General features: G+C 39.9%; 1 protein-coding gene across 13 annotated transcripts in view; it reads left to right on the top strand.

Annotated features, from left to right (window-relative positions):
* The window catches only part of GRM7 (glutamate metabotropic receptor 7), a 1,280,044-nt gene that overhangs the window by 669,036 nt on the left and 592,999 nt on the right, over window positions 1-18,009 (top strand). For all 13 annotated transcript variants that reach the window (XM_039481474.1, XM_039481464.1, XM_039481463.1 and 10 more), the window contains one exon: window positions 16,118-16,263. In XM_039481474.1, the coding sequence (XP_039337408.1) occupies window positions 16,246-16,263 (18 nt within the window). In that variant the 5' untranslated portion in view covers window positions 16,118-16,245. The remainder of the gene's footprint in view (window positions 1-16,117; window positions 16,264-18,009) is intronic.

Below are 18,009 nucleotides of genomic sequence, written 5' to 3'. Positions count from 1 at the left end.
AGTTTCACAGTCTCAAATACACCTCTACCTCGATATAACGCTGTCCTTGGGAGCCAAAAAATATTACAGCGTTATAGATGAAACTGTCTTATATTGAACTTGCTTTGATCCACCGGAGTGCGCAGTCCCGCCCCCTTCCCCCTCCCCGGAGCACTGCTTTACCACGTTATATCCAAATTTGTGTTATATCGGGTGGCGTTATATCAAGGTAGCGGTGTATATGTATCCTCATGATACCCCTGTGAGATAGGCCAGTGCTGTTATCCCCATTTTACAGGTGGGGCATTGAGGCACACAGAAGCTAAGTCACAGACAGTACGTCTACACTGCGATGGTCTGTGCAGCTGACTCAGGCTTGCGGGGCTCAAGCTGCAGGGCTATAAAATTGTTCAGGCTTGGGCAGGAGCCTAGGGTCTGGGCCCCTACTGCTTTGCAGAGCCAGGGAGCCTGGGATATAGCCCAAGCCTGAACATCTACACTGCAGTTTTATAGCCCCAACACTATGAGCCCAAGTCAGTTGACATGGGCCAGTCAACTGGGTCAAAAATTCCTGACCCGAGGTTACAAATAAACGTAGATGCTCAAGCCCTAGGATAACAAACCTAGGGCCTGCTAACTCGAGTTCTGCTAACCCTGGGCTTACATTGCTGTGTAGACATACCCACAAGAAGACCTGAACCTATTCCTTCACTTAATTAATCACTGGATCATCCTTCCTCTCATCCATGTCAGCAAATAATTCATGCTAACTAATCAATTAACTTCAGCTGTCTTTCTGCTCCCTAACTGTCCACAAATAGATTGTTAAGTATCAGAGGGGTAGCCATGTTAGTCTGGATCTGTAAAAAGTGACAGAGTCCTGTGGCACCCTATAGACAAACAGACGTATTGGAGTATAAGCTTTCATGGGTGAATATCCACTTCCAGAGGCAGCTATAAATATGTAGGCAAGAATCAGTCTAGAGATAATGATGTTAGTTCAATCGGGAAGGATGAGACCTTCTTCTAGCAGTTGAGGTGTGAACACCAAGGGAGGAGAAACTGCTTTTGTAGTTGGCTAGCCATTCACAGTCTTTGTTTAATCCTGGGCTGATGGTGTCAAATTTGCAAATGAACTGAAGCTCATCAGTTTCTCTTTGAAGTCTGGTCCAGAAGTTTTTTGCTGCAGGATGGCTACCTTTAAATCTGCTATTGTGTGTCGAGGGAGATTGAAGTGTTCAACTACAGGTTTTTGTATATTGCCATTCCTAATATCTGACTTGTGTCCATTTATCCTTTTACATAGGGACTGTCCAGTTTGGCCAATGTACATAGCAGAAGGGCATTGCTAGATCATTGTTTTGTTGACATTATTCATTATTTAAAATAACTTTCCAAATGATCTCTGCAAATAATTCTTTGTAGCTTGTTCATAAGCCATTCACTGCAAGCATTTGCCATTGCTTATCTTTTGATTAGACTTGTATCTCTCCAGAATATTTATTTTCCATGATTGATCCAGCATAAACTTTAGAATCTGGTTTCGGTGTGAGTACTCATACTTAGAAATTCATAATATTCTTCTATATTCACTTAAAATTCACTGTCTTGGTGAAAGTTATTGGCTCTGATTTCATTTGCTACTCTGTTTGCACAAAACAAACCCAAAAGGGGCACAAACCTATTTTAACTGTATTGGGTGCACCATAATATAGCAATGTATTTCAATACAGATACTTCACTGTATTGGCTGTGTTTCACATCTGTGCTTCCTTTGGCAGTGGTGTTAGTAAAGAGTAATATTAAAACACAGCGGGAAAGAATAAAGCAAAAGCTTTTTCAGATGAAATTTTAGATCTTGGGGTGAAAGTCTGTGTAACCTCAGAGTTGGATACAGAATTTCACCAAGCTTTCAAAAGAGGTGTGTAATGTATGGTGTTAGGTAATTGCCTTACAAGTTTATGCTAATAAAATATGCAATGGTTTCCGAATATTTAATGGCAGTAAAATCCCAAATTATGCAATAAGCCCTTTCAATATTAATGAGTACAAAACATCGATTGAATTGCCAAGTTTATTTAGAATTCAAAAAAGACATTTTTAGCATCATTAGTCTGAATAACAACAGTTTGTGCTAGGCTTTGATTAGAGTATCACAAATATATTATATCACAAGGTCAACTCTTTTTTAATGCCTTGGTAAAATAAATATATCACATACATCTATACGTTAACTGCCCGACCAGTTTCTCATGTCATACCTGGACACTATTTTCATGTAGGGTGACCAGATGTCCCGATTTTATAGGGACATTCCTGATTTGGGTTTTTATTCTTATATAGGCTCCTATTAACCCCCCACTCCCATCCCGATTTTTCACACTTGCTGTCTGGTCGCCCTATTTTCAAGTATTATGTGTCTTGTTCGCTTAATTGTTAAAACAGACTGTTCTGCTTAGAACACATTACATTGTGAAAGCCAGCTGGCATGATTCATTGAGGCTTTCAGTGGTGACTCCAGGGTCCAGTACAAAGTACTTTGAGAACTACTCTTTTGTAACACGGTTATTTCCATTAATGCATCACAATTAAGGTCACAATTTTTGGTGAATTGGGTCTATAATGCATATATAATTAGAGTTGTGTCCCAAAGTATTTGTGCTTACAAGCCAACCTTAAACATTAAGAAACTGTTTTACACAAGTTACACTTCCGTTTCCCCTTGAAATATTTAAACTGCTGTTACCACTCAAGAATGAGATCTTGGAGTAATAATGGATAGTTCTCTGAAAACATCTGCTCAGTGTGCAGTAGCAGTCAAAAAAGTTAAGTGTTAGGAGCCATTAGAAAAGAGAGAGAGAATAAGATGAAAAATATCACAATGCCACTGTATAAGTCCATGGTATGCCTACATATTGAATACTGCATGCAGATCTGGACACCCCGTCTCAAGTTAAAATGTAGTACAATTGGTAAAAGTACAAAGGAGACCAACAAAAATTATTAGGGGTATGGAAAAGCTTCTATAGAAGGAGAGATTGAAAAGACTGGGACTGTTCATCTTAGAAAAGAGACAGCTAAGGGGGAACATAATAAAGGTTTATAAAATAATAAATAGTGTAAAGAACATGAATAAGGAAGTGTTATTTACCCCTTCACATAACACAAGTACCAGGGGCCACCCAATGAAATTAATAGGGAGCAGGTTTAAAGCAAACATGAGGAAGTAGTTCTTCACAGAAACCACAGTCAGCTGAGGAGGAGGGATAGCTCAGTGTTTTGAGCATTGGCCTGCTAAACCCAGGGTTGTGAGTTCAATCCTTAAGGGGGCCATTTGGGGATTGGTCCTGCTTTGAGCAGGGGTTTGGACTAGATGATCTCCTGAGGTCCCTTCCAACCCTAATAATAATCTATGATTCTATGGAACTCATTGCCACGGGATGTTGTGAAAGCCAAAAGTATAACTGGTTCAAAAATGAGTTAGATAAATTCATGGAGGACAGGTCTATTAATGGCTATTAGCCAAGATGGTCAGAGGGACAACCTTATGCTCTGAGTATTCCCTAAACCTCTGAGTGCCAGAGGCTGGGTCTGGATGACAGAGGATAGATCACTCAATAAATTGCCCTGTTCTAATCATTCCCTCTGAACTATCTAGCACCAATCACTGTCAGAAGACAGAATATTGGGCTAGTTGGACCATTTGTCTGACCCAGTATGGCTATTCTTATGTAGGGCAATTTAAATCAAAAGGAAGGATTGTATCTTAGTCAAAATTGTTTTCTGTGCTTTTGGACATAGATTCCATTATGCTTCTGTGGTTATGCCCACATGAGGGATAATCTGATTCTATACCCGCATGTTGTTTGGCATGACCTCAGCTAGGCTGCAAATCTGGGCTACAAAAACATGCCTGACTACTGTGTATCAAAATTTAATTTATCATGTGAATGTGTCAGTATGAGAGAGACCAGAGCGATATCTTCAAAAGAACCTACATGAACATATTCTGATTAATAGCAATTCCCATGAGGGAAGGAAGGCAGCAGGAAATATCAGATGCTACCTAATGAACATGAACTGAGAAGCAAAACCATCTTTTCTTGTGCTTGTCTTTTGCTGCTCCTTAGTGGCGTATAAATTTAGACTGGACACCCTTTCATCTGTAAGGCTGTCTCTTGTCTAACTGTTTCCCCCCTAAACATTTCCTACAAATGCTGTTTCAGTAGTAATGTAAGGGGTGGGAGTGCTAAAGTAGCCCAGCCACTAACACTCTAACCACCATGTCACGCAAGCTCAGAGAAAGTCTGGATAGTGTGGTGGTTAAAATACCAGAACGTTCATGCCAGCTTTCCCACCACCTGTGGGTATATACTTAGAATCATAGAATCATAGAATTCAAGATCAGAAGGGACCATTATGATCATCTAGTCTGACCTCCTGCTAGATGCAGGCCACTTAAGCCGATCCACCACCTCTTTTAGGCCCCTGCCCCCCCCCCCTTCGGAGGGAAAAAAAAAAAAAAAAACTTGATGGTGGCAATGAGGGGGAATTTTAAGGGGAAAATATTTTAATGCTGGCAAGGCCACAGGGTGAGCAGAGTTCAGATTTCAGCCTCATGTGACATCGATATTCAGCTTCTCAGAAGATCGTGCCAATCTATTTGCAATTCTCTGCAGGTTCCTGTCTTGTACAACATCAATATTCAGTGTTTCAAGCTTATTTCCAATTCTCTGCTTCTCCCAGGTGCACAGATATGCACAGATATGTCTCTGTTTGTTCCCTCACCATCCCAAAACACCCACATTTTCTCCAGACTATTTACATTACACACATCTAGCTATGGTGAGGTGTCCATACAACACAGGGCTGGAAAGGGGTAAGGTGGCCAGATAGGCCTGTTAACTCCATAGGCTCACTTGGAGGAAGCGCCAGGGAGCAGGGAATTGATTACAAGCAGGCTCAGCTGGGCAGGAAGAGGTTGGGCTGCTGGGAAAGGCTGCAGTCACGTCATGGGAGAAGGGAGTTGGAGTTGGTATACCCAGAGAAAACAGTGCAGAGCAGACGAGTAGGAAGCAGACTAGGGAAGGAGCAGTGAGAGCTGAGAGAGTAGAGCCTGGGTTGTGGGTCCCTTGACTTGAACCTGGAGTAGCGGATGGGCCTGGGTTCCCCTACCAGCCACTGAAGGAGTGGCACCTGAGGCAGCGAATGGGAAGACTTCCTTGGACTGCTGAAGGAAAGACTTTGATATATGCTGAAAGGGGGGAAATGCTGAGCAGCCAGGAGGAGGCCTCAGACTAGCAGCGAGTGGTGCACCCTGTCACACTAGGCAATGATGTTGCAGCTGCCTTTGCCAATAGTGTATTTAGTTCGCTGTCAACAGATACAATCAATTAGATGAAGCACCATTGCTGTCATAGAGGGACGGACATTACTCAGATTTGCTCATGGAAACCCCTCGTTGCTTGTCATCTATGTAGTAAGTATGCCAGGTGCAAGGCAGCTTGTAAGCCTGGGAGTCGGATAGTTTAAACACAGTGCAGCGAAGTCAGTGGTGCAACTGAGCACATGCTTTGGCTCCACATATGACTTGATGTAGGATTGCTGAGAGCTCTGTATCATCAGGCGAGAGCACCAAAATTTCCCATAGTCTGTTTTGACTATATGACTGATAAGTAGTACTCCAGCTTGTGAAAGCTAATTTATCACAAAGATTAATTAAGTCAAAACAAAATTCTCTTGTTGTAAGCCAGCTCTGGGCACAAATGTGGCTCTGATAGTCATTTTGCCTGTTTTTTGTGTGTGTGTTGAAAGATCCAGTTGAATGGAAAATGTATTAAGTTCCTTACACTCTTTTGAAAATTCCAGCCACATCCAAAGGAACCTAGGAACTTAATATATTTTTCACTGAAGATGTGGGCCTAACAGCACGCACTGGAAAGCTAGCAAGGTTTTCTCCTGCAGCCAAATAAATCTTGCAGTGGTGGAGATTTTATACTCTAGGTGCATTTTATTCACTAGTTGATTTTCTTACTTGTCTAGATGTTATCTGTGTACATACAATTTTGGCACTGGGATGGTTATGTACACTGTGACGTAAGAGAGGGAAAAATGACTTCTGCTCCATTAAGCTATCAAAAAATTAAATGTCCAAAGTAACATTTAGCCACCTCCTGAAATGTAACTCCCCTTCCCCTTTGAAATATAGATCTTTTAGGATTCTTTCAAAGCTTGTTGATATAATACATCTCCTACCAACAGGACAACTCTATTCAGGATTTTTCTAATACCAGCATAAACAATTCTTTCCCTTCAGAACCACCCATAGGGTCTTGAGACCAGAGTGGCTGAACTGGGGGATAGAGAGAGAGAATTATTTATAGAGAGTGTCTGAAGGAACATTGTAGAGTGGGGTCTACCTTAGATCTGGCTGGCCTCATCCTCTCCAAGTTGAGAAAGCTGGTCTAATTAAAATGGGTAAACTTAATTTATTCCTGTCATTACTCAATTGTTAGTTTATATCCCTTATAAACTTCCCTTATGGACAGTCTTTTCCATAACTCTGTTACAGGATTCCTTGACTCTTCCATTGAAATATCTACTGCTGACTGTCAGGCGCTGTTAGTGGAAAACTGATCACTGATTTGGCAATTCTTGTATTCCTCTATCAATTTGGGCACCGAGTGCCATTTTTGTCATGTCTTTTTTTTATTTTTCTCCTGAGAAACTTAGTATTCTCACCTTCTCCAAGCCCTCTCCTTACGAGTCTAAAAGGATTATATAAGTAAATTCAGCTCGTAAGACTATAAAATGTTTTATAGCACTTAGAAGCTATTTCCTAACTTTCAGTACTCACCATTCCCAAATTTTCATTTTGCTAAGCACAGAACCATTTTCTCTGGCAAACAGTTCCTCACTGAATCGACAAAATAAGCCAAACAAAACATGGATTTTTTTGGACTTTTTACAGATATCTATTATTTATAACGTACAAAGCAGGAAATATGTGAGCTCTATGGAGGAGACTTGTACACACCTCCATAGGCCATGCTCCACAGATGACTAGGTGTTTTAGAAGATTTCATTGTTTTAACAACTTTCTATTGCTCTAAATTTTCAGTGGGGGGAACTTTTTCATAATACATCATAACTTTGCATATCAAGGTGATGCCTTTAAGTGACAGGGCCATGCCCAGTACACATTCTGTGATATATTTGGCTCCTAATAAACATTTCACCATCAGTTAATATGCTTGCTTTTCCATCTAAAGACTTACAAGGAAATAGCATACACTGAATATTCATAGCAGGCTAAAATCCCCATAGTGGTCATTAATCTGAGTCAGCAATGAAATAGAAATAGAGTTGAATGAATAATTTGCAGCGAATAATTTAATGAATTTTGCCTCATTTTCCCATTTGCTAAATGAACAGTGTATATGACTGTCTTGATTTTTTTCCAGTTAATTTCCAAATAATTTTGGAAAATAGTTTGTGAGCATTCTTGACGTTGGAAATTTTAGCTACGTGAGTTATCTTTGACTGGACTCAGACTATTTGATGTATCTGTTCTCTAGTTGTTTACTTCATTATCAGTTAGACTCAGCAACAGTTCAATACCATTTTATAACAAGGTTTGATAAAGTTTTTGGGAAAACAATTTGCTAAAAATTAGATATTTTTACAGTATTGATGATTTTTCATGAACTTTCATTTTTCTACCGAATTAAGTTTTATTCAAAAAATGTTAGCCTTCTCTAAAAAAACCATATTACATAACTATATTTGGAATGGACCCTTTTCTTGGACTCACTAAATCCCTCTTACATGTCAGAAGTTATTGCATATATTTATCTGAAATTGCTGGGACCATCTGGTCTTCCATAGTCTCTGGCAAAATGATCACAATCTAGGAGGCTGTAAGATATCCATATCTTATCTGCCTGGGCAGATATTTCATTCTAAATGTTGGTTTTAGAAGTTGCAGATATCATTTAGGAAAAAGTATAAAGCATATGCAGATAACATATTTTGCTTGTGGCATAGTCCTGCAGAAAGTGCATTGTGGCGCGGTTGAATGTAAATATGTAGTATCCCTGTGTGTGAATCCTTTTCTAGTTGCACAAAAAACATCTACTGCTGAAGCTCTGAGCATACTTTGGAATTCCTATAGATTCCAAACTATACATGAAATAAATGTATAATATGTAACCCATTACTATTTTACTGTTATATCTGGTAATGCCTACATCAAAAAGGATCAGGGACCCTACTGTGCTATTCAAAATAAGAAAAGGTATCTTCCCTGAAGTTTACAATCTAGTATAAGAGGGTGTAAGTGAGTTACAAATGATAGAAAGATGCATGGAGGGAAGACATAGTGAGAATGAGATTATGCATTCACAGCATACACAACCTGTGTTCGAACCATACAAAAACAATTTCCAGAAAGATTTTATACTTTCCTCTTCTGACTCTCTCTCTTCTTGGTACACTGCACAGGTTACGTTAGACTCTTTAGCGTGCTCTACTGATGTCTTACTGCAGTGGTCCCCAACGTGGTGCCCGCGGGTGCCAGTGCCCAGCAGGGGAGACAAGCTGCAGCCCCACACCTGCCAGGGTCAGAGAACTCTGGGGCTGCAGGCGCCGGTGTTCTCGGTCGCTGGCAGGTGCTGGGACGCGGCTTAAGCCGGAGAGAAGCCGTGGCCCCATGCCTGCCGGGGACAGAGAACTCTGGAGATGCAGGCGCTGGTGTTCTCTTCAGTCCCCTTCAGTTATGCTGTATAATCTAGACACAGATCTCCAAATTATTTCAAGCTGACTCATAGTTACACAGCTAGGCAAGGAGCCAGAAAAAGGGAAATATGTCTCTAATACTAAAATATCTTGTTCTGGAGACAGTTTTGATTTGGACTCATTGTTTGCACTGGATCCTGTATAGATGTGATTCGGATCATTGCAGACTAATAAATAATCTTTAGTACTGCAACTTCCTTTCAACCTTGTCCTTAGAAATCCTAGAGAAAAAAATTAGATCAGTTAACAAAAGGGTTGAACAAACTAAAACCTGAAGGTGACCTGATCAGGCAGTCTTGCCTTCCTGAGAATGCACGCTAATCTTGTTTTAGAGCCATCATATTGTGTGCAAAGTTAACACCCCTTTCATATGAATAGAGTACATCATACCTAACCTCTCCTGTAACAATGTATTTAATTTAAAAATAGAAACAACAAGCTTAAGTCATGCCATCCTGGAAAACCTGCCAAGCTTTTGTAGTCTCCAAAAGCCCAAACTATTCTTTAGTGAGATAACAGAACTTCTAAGCTTACTCACAAAAAACCAAACAATACTGACAATGTTGCCAAATGGTGGAGGAAGCAAAAGTGAAAATGGTAAACAGAAACCCACAAAAAAAATGTTACTGGTGATATTATGCAGAATCATAAGGTTTTTTTTTTTTTAAGTTTTTCAAGTTACATGAACCCAAGTCGTCCACACTAGCATCAAAAAATACTTCTGTACATCATTTCAGAGAAAAGGGGAGCAAGTCTCCCAGCCTAGGTTGACAGACTTCGGTTAGTTGGAACTCACTCTAGTGCTCTTAAAAAAAAATCTGGATAGACAGTTTTTGAACATAAGAACGGCCATACTGGGTCCATCAAAGGTCCATCTAGCCCAGTAGCCTGTCTTCCGACAGTGGCCAATGCCAAGAGTTGCGGCTCAGACTGGGGCTTGGGCTCTACCGCCAAGGGAAAAGGGTTGGCTTCAGAGCCCGAGCTCCAGTCTGAGCCTGTTTATTTTTATTTATTTTCCAAATGTAGGTCTCCATCCTTCATTCAGGACCTTATGGGCAGATTCTTACACTCACCCAGAATCCCATCGACATTAACCGCAGATGTGGGGATCCCATTGCAGAATCAGGGCCATCGCGTATGTAATAAATGTGAGCTGAAAGTGACCATCGGACCACTGCTAAAAGGGCTTTTAAAGAGTTGGAATTGAAGGCAAGAGAGTCTAAATAAAGGCAATAAACAAATAGAAATATGGAGACTTGAGTGCCAGCTTGATTCTGCTCCAGGCTCACTGTGTGGCCTGAGCAAATTTTTTAACCTCTCTGTGCCTAAATTTCCTCATCTGTGAAATGTGTATAATAGTTATCCTCCTTTGTAAACTGTTATGGTTTCTCTGACAAAAGGTGCTGTAAAAATGCAAAGTATCTAAAAATTGTCCAGATATCTTTAAAAGAGAGAAAACATTCACAATAGTAGAGAAAATGTATTTATAACATTTTCCCCTTCTCTTATCATTCTATGAGTAACTACTTTAACTAGTAGAAGGACACAGTCCATGTACACCCCTAACATTACCCGTCTCCCCACACACTTTTAAACTATTCTTTTTAATAAAACACCTTTTTTTAAAGTAAAATTAAAGCTATTTAATGAAATAGAGTTATAATGCCAATTAAAATACCATGCAACTTTTAAAATATTTTAGCGTTGAGAGAATATGTTCCTTTAAAAAAAAATCTAAGATAGAAAAACTCTTGATAAATGCTACCAGCTGAAAGCAGCTGTAAAACTTGGCACAGCTAATTTGTGTAGTCATTCTCCCCTCCTTTGCCCCCCCATCTGTTGCTTCAAGCAATGTCTCAGCACCATTAAATACTTTTCAATTCCAGTGAGTGAAAAAGTTCAAGATTCTTTATTTTTCAGAGGTGAGAAGAGAAAATACAATGCGAGCACTCTTGCCTTCAGTACATCATATTAGGCTGATAGCAGTGACAGTAAGCAGTAGAAAACTGAGGTGAGAGCAATGGTCAGTTATGGCAAAATCATAAACTCTAATACCGTTATTATAATGATAACTGTATTTACATGAATAGAGTACTTGGGACACTCCAAGGGCATCACCCAAAGACCACTGATGTCAAGCCCCCTTGGGTCCCTTGTGATTTATTACTATATGAGATAATTTAGTCCTGGGCACTTGTTCACTCAGGGAACTCCATTGGGGCAGGGGGAGGAATTTCCCTCTGTCATCTTGCTGGGTATTTTATTGAGCATTGTAAGAGAGCGCTGCAGGGCCCTCTTGGCTCCTGCCTCTGCTTTGCTGACAAAGTCACTTGGAGACTCTTGATGCCATTTATTTACAGGTTGTGCTCCCACCACCTTTTCACTATGCATAGCTTGGGTTCTAGTGTCTGCACCCAGGAGGGAAGAGCTATCACTCTGCTTCCGCTCCCTTTTCTCCTGGCTTCTTTCCTCCCAGCCTTTTATATAGCCCCAGGCTAATCGGGCGGGCAGCTGTCTCCCATTCCCCAATTAGGTGCAGGTTTTCTCTGGCCAGCTGTAATCTACTTCTCTTAATGGGAGCTGGCATGACAGAAGGCTGAGTCAGAAGTTCTTGCCAAGCACCCTGTCACAGGCATGTTTCATCCATGTAAAAATGCAGCTTTCAAGGAAAATATGCTATTTTGAGTGTGAGACTCTTCTTTATCAGTTAGACTTAATGATTTATTTATAATACTGATTAAATAAAGAAAATCTTTGAGCCATGGGCTAGTAACAGAATCATGGACCCAATCTTGACCTCTGGCTTCGTTAGCCAAAAAAAGGGTGATAGAAACCTACTTTAGCAGGGCAGCCTTCGGATTCCCCTGATGAAGGGGGAATCTCCATGTGGCGGGAAGCTGGCATAGCCATCTTTCTACCACCCACTCCAGCCTTCTCAGGCACATATGTGGGGTATTGCATGATGTTCCTAGGTGGAATGGTGACAGGAAGGCACAAAGCCCATGCACAACGAGCTCCACTAGGAGTTACCAGCGGAAAACTATAGCTGCCATTATTGAGAATGGCCCTTACGTTGTTGGAAGTTACACTGGTGGCTGGTTTAGTCTCCTTTCAGGCTTAGCATTATCTATCATCCAGCAGGTCCTAAGATTGGGGAAGCTCATCCAAGTCTGGGTATCTGGCCCCATGTCTTGCGATTAGACATATTTTGCTCTGACAAAAGCTTCATAATTTCTAATAGTTGTATTGTAAATTTTATGATTAGATCAGGGGCTGCCTCATTTTTTAAACTGCACTATGTCCTGGTGATGCTTTTTAGTTTTAAACAAACACAGAATTTGAGCTCATATATCAGAAAAATATCATGATCTGTTGAAGGGAGGGTGTTTCTGTTTTGGAGTTTGCCCTTCTTGCCCCAGAAAAATAAAGAAACTTGAACTTTTCACTCACTGAATTGGAAACTCTTAAATTGTGCTGAACCATTGCTTGAAGCAAGAATGAAAGGAGGAAAAAAGTAGTTTTCTTAATAACTACACAAAGTAGAACTGCCCGTTCTTCAGCAATCTTCTACTGTGATCAGCTATCAAGATTTTTTTTCTCTTTGAGGTCAATAAAAAGTCCACCTTTTCCATGTTCATACACCACAATATTGTAAAAAGTTGAATTGTAAGTTAGCAGCAAAACTTCTGTTTTTAGGAATTTTTGTGGCAGGTGCTGCAAACTTCCACATATAGTGTATTTATAAAGGCTTGATTTTTTTTTTAATCTCCTTTATGCTGAAGGAAACTATGCATGACTCCATCTAAATCCATGATGGTAATTCTATTATGAGCAATGTAAGTGATATCAGAATCAGGTTTGTCCTCTCTTTTAGTTTCCTATGCTGAAAGTTTTTACCGAACAATACAACTATGTTTGTTAACTTTTGCCTTTACATTTTAATTTTAGAGGAACCTTACTTAGTTTTGACTGCCTCTGCTACTTGTGTATTAGAACCTCTTAGTGTAAGATTTTCAATGCACAGATTTTTTTTCTCTCTCTACTTCGCCCTCACCCCCGCCCCAGTTCTTGACTTGCTGTTTAATCTGTCTTCAGCAGGTTTTGTTCATTTTTGAAACCTTGGATGATTTCACATTGTAGATAGTTTGACAGCTCATGTTGGTCTTACTGACACTACTTTGTCCTGGTTCATGGTTTTTTGTTGTTGTTTTGTTTTGACAAAACATGAACATTTATTCTTCCTCCTACTGAGCTTTTAAAAAAAAAGGATAAAGCGGGCTCTAAAAATGGAGGTTTTATCTTCAATGATATATGTTGCCTTTTGGGTTCTATAATTGCTGATGCATTATTTTCAGTATACCAGCTTCTCCTTGCATGTAGTTGAAACAGAAATGAAACAAATGAAATAGCTGAAATTCCAGTGCGTTTAATTTGTTTTTTTTTCACAAAATTGTATCAATGGAAAATAGTGTTTTTCAAAAATAAAACTTTCTGTGCAAAATTGTCAGTAGAATCAAATTTTCCATTTTTTGCCAAATTTCCAGTTTTTAAGGCAGATTATGGACATCATTATTTAAATATTTTGGTTACCAAAACTCACATTTTCTTACTGAAAACTGGATTTTCAGCAAATAAGATTTTTTAAAAGCAATTGCAAACATTATTTTGATTTAAAAATATTATGGAAAACTTAGCCAAAAAAGGGGTGGAGCAAAAAGGGGAAATTAGTCCATTTTGAACGCCATGAAATGGCAACAACTTCAACGTTTTGAAACTTTTCACAAAATAGCTTTTCCTAATTTTTGACCACCTCTAGTTGAAATGCTGATGCTGAAGTTTGGACTGGATGTGAATTCTTTGTCTTCCTGATTTGAGTCAATGTGGGCTGGTAATGTCAATCCAGTTATAGTACTAAAAATATCAGCACAGTTGTCATTACTGTTGCTCAAAGTAGACAGTCGGGTTTTGAACAGTCAAGGGAAATGAACCCATAAATATTGTTCCAATAGCTCTGGGATTAGGTATGTTCTTAAGGCAAAATAAGAGTGCTTGCATTTCCACTGTCTATATTATACTTGTTCATTCTTGCATGATATCATCTAATACCTTTTTTGAGCAATAAAATGTACATACAATTTTATTTTAAAATGTGCTGGGTGCATGTTTTTGTCTCGTGTGACAAGTAAATACAGCTGCAAGCATATTTAGAGAAGGCATTTGCCCACTATGAGTGATGCACTGTGACATTAAGCATAAAAGAAATTCAACACTTTGTCACTTTAGCCGCTGCCACCCATGAGTCATAAAACTGAGGTCCCAGCCATTTATGCAAATATAGAATCTAACAGCCCTATTTTTGCAAGTGTCAAGGTGTTAGTCCTAGACTGCTGACAAATTCCTATTTGGGTAATGGGAAATATTTTATCTAACTTAGTCTAAGCTATTTTGCAGGATTGCCTGTGTACTGGTAAATGTCATCTTTCTATCATTGTTACTGTAGCTGTATTTATAAGGGGGGGTGAAAAGGATCTTTTTTATGTGGGACCCAAATCTAAAAAAAGGAGCCAGAACCTTTGAGAAGGGCCATGACAATAAGCAGTAGACCTAAGTAATCATCACACTCAAAATATTTGCCTGCATTAAAAGAGATCAGTGCACCTAGCTCATGCTCAGCTTCTGTGCTGAGTTGACTGATCTGGGGGACTGACCTCTTTTTCCTCCTTCTTTGTTCTTGCAAAGCCTCACCATACATATGACATATATGGTGTGAGTGGCGACATCTTACATCAATTCCCTGAACAGCACAGAAGACATTCATAAGGTACTATAGAAATGTTGCATTTATTACTAAGTAGTTGGTGTCAAACCACCAACTTCATTTGATGTGTGTGAGATATCACTGAGGTCACAATTGTGGTTTCATTTTTACAAACAGCAAAGCATTGTCCAATGGTGATTACAAGCAGCCAGAGTTTTATTTTGTTTGTTTTGAAACCCTTTCATTTTATTGTAGTGTCTGGTTAAAAATATCTAGAACTGATGGTTGAATATACTTTGCAAAGTGGGCTACAATTATTTTGACAGCCAGTTTACATACAGGAGGGGGGAAATGTGAGACATTCTGAGGTAAATTAAAAATGATTGTTTAGCTATTGTTTTTTTCTCTCTAAGTCATACTGTCTTCTGGTAAGAGACACTCTTAAGGAAAGTAATTCAGTTGTTTACGTATTGAGGGAGGCTGAGGTACTCGCGTCATATCTGAAAAAAGAAGACAGACATTTGTTTTTATCTTCTCGTTTTAAGACTGGTCTCACATAAAAAAAATAAAAAGGAAGAATAAAAGATAAACATGTTCATGAAATATAAGATATTCTTTGAAGCTCTTTCTTACCATATTTTTTGTCTTTTTCCTACAGCTATATACTCGGTGCACTTGTCTGTTTCATACTCTGATACATTATGCATTTATTTCTCAACCTTAATTTGATTTTCTTTTAATAACATTGTTCACAAAAATAGCAGGAGAAAGAGGGCTAAACTTGTATCAGATAATCCGCAACTGATTATGCTGAGTTTTTTTTAATTAGATACATGTACACATTGTGTAGTAAATCTGCTTAAAGATTTCATGGATTTAGGAGCAAACATTATTAAAAATATTTTTTTTTTAAAAAGGATACAAGATATTAGTTCACTTTTGCTTGTTTTATGCTCTGTACTTGTCTTCTCACCTAAAGGAAAACTGTTGACCATTCAATTAAAGCATGCAGTATCAAACCACGCCACATAAACACACATGGGAAGGCACTATGTGGGCTGAATTCCGTGCAAGGACCTCCTCACAGCAGTGTGTAAACAGGGAATTTGTCCTACCATAGCAGGGGAATTTCTCTATGTATAGAGTACCCCAGCGGAACTGAGTGACAAAAGGATCTGATCCCCAACCCAAGTCACTTCTATCTGGCTCCTGCCCACCTTTACTTCCTCTCCGGGCCCTGTGTGAACAGACCTCAAATCACACGGGGAGGACTGAGGCCAGTTGTTACTGGATATTTACCTCAGTATCTCCATGGGCAGCTCTGGGCGAGGACAAGGGTGATCTTGCTGCAGGATACTCCTAACTCAGTTTTTACCCTTTTAACCCATGATCACTGAAATTCACTTAAACATATATACAATTAATAGGAAAGGGGAAGAAAACCACAAATGCAAACTGCACTGGAACCAGTGACAATAACAATAGTGACAGTGACTTCAGTGGGGCATGAAGCCCGGACCCAGATAAATCCCTCCCTTGGCCAAATACCCTAGAACAAAATAGATGTCTTCCTACTCCGTCTAGGTGCTGGGTTGTGTGCGGTGGTGATGCTCAGGACCTCTACTATTGAGCTAGTGGAAAGCTGTCAAGGAGGAACTCTGAGGAGTCCAACGGATGAATGGTGATCTCTGTGGAAGAGAAGCCCTCTGGAGATGGAACAGCAGGATCAGGTAGGTGCTGAAGGTCTTCTCCGGTGTCTTTGGGATAGGTGTCGCTCTCGTCAATATGGTCGGAACCACGATGAGGCCTGTACCACACACAGGCTGCCGCTCAGATGGACAGCAGCCTCATTCACACAGGAGTCAGTCCTTTTAGATGTCAAGGCAGGAAAAAGTGGTCTGTTCCAAATGGCCGTGCCAAACACGTCTGAGGTAATAGAACCTTCAGGGATTTGGACGGGAAAACAGAGGAAATATCCGGAGCCCAAAGGTGGGAAAATCCAGTTCTAACCAGTTGGGGCTAGCTCTGAGTCAGTGCCTGAGGTAAACAAGGACTGAATCCTGAAGTCACACGTCACAGACTCCATTTTGTATTTCTTACTTTTAATTATCCGAACACAAGGGTGTAGAATAAAGTAAAGTGCTTTTTATTTAAGCTGACCATCACCACTGCACTGCAACACTCTGTTTCTGTAGACAGCACCTCAGACTGTCATCTTCTTCAGGAAAGGTGTCAGGCAGATTGTTGGGGGGTTGGGAGGAGTTTGTGACTTTTGGGAGGCAGGGAACTGGCTTATTTTATGTTTATTAGTTAACCTTAACCATTTTCTTCTAGAGAGCCTGTCCCTTTGTTATACTGTTATTTTGGGCATGTCGCTCATTTGCTAGGGTTTTGTTATGTACTTTATTGTCCTTTTGTATAATGAGCTTTATACTCCTTGTCAGCTAGTTGTATTGATTTTTCTCAAAGGACAGCACCACTCTGCATGGTACACTGAGGAGTCACGTTGAGTGGAGGCACCAGGCCCAAGAAAAAGAACCTAGGACCTAAGCCAGGAGAGGGGAGAAGCTCCTCCAAATATTGGTGATAGCAAGCACCATGGAGAGAGAAGGGAGGAGGCTTGAGTCACGCCTCGGGAGGTGCTACACACAGATTTACAAGATACTCACATTATAGTTACATGAGTGAGTTATATGCAATATAATTTGGTACCCACACATAATAGTCTAGTCTCTTGTGGACTATATTACTTTAGTCTAATTTTAGTGGCTGAGTTTAGTGTGCCTGGATGGTGTGGGTGGTCTATAATATACAGGAGGTCAGACTAAATGCTCTGGTGGTCCCTTCTGACCTGAAACTCTAGGAGTCTATGACCTCCAAGGCTAATATCACAGAAATATTATACAAAGGCTGCAAATATGAGTGTGGATGTTGTGTAACTCTACAATATAATAGTGCTCATTATTTTGCTCCATACCTTGAATTGATGTTTCTTTCAGTACTAGTCACAAGCTAATTGGATTTCATACTTTCAATAAAAGCAGTTTTCAAACCACAAAAATGGAGGTGGTGGTTGCTCTCTAATAATGTAGGTTCAGATTCTGCCACTTATCCTGATTATTTCTTTACTCCATTAATGACTTCCATTGGAAATCAAAGGGGCTACTTGTGAGTCAAGGCAGCAGCCCTTAACAGTTACATTGTACTTTGTGTCTCCAAATGGAGACTGAGTTTTGCCACATTTTAAATTTCTGACTATGGAAGGCCCAGTGCAGCACTCGATGCCAAGTTCCTCTATTTGGTCACAGAACAGGTGAAGTATTGACATCTTCTTGCAAACTTACGCACCAACAGGCCTCATCCCTGGCCCTGCATGGACCACTTCTAAAGGGTAATTCAGTATCTCTGCTATCTAAACATCTAAAAGTAAGAAAAATGCTCTTCCTGTGGTAGGGTTCTCTGCAGGGAATATGACT

This window comes from Mauremys reevesii, linkage group 7 (genome assembly GCF_016161935.1).
Source record: "Mauremys reevesii isolate NIE-2019 linkage group 7, ASM1616193v1, whole genome shotgun sequence".
NCBI lineage: Eukaryota > Metazoa > Chordata > Testudines > Geoemydidae > Mauremys > Mauremys reevesii.
This window is presented reverse-complemented; position numbering and strand designations above follow the sequence as displayed.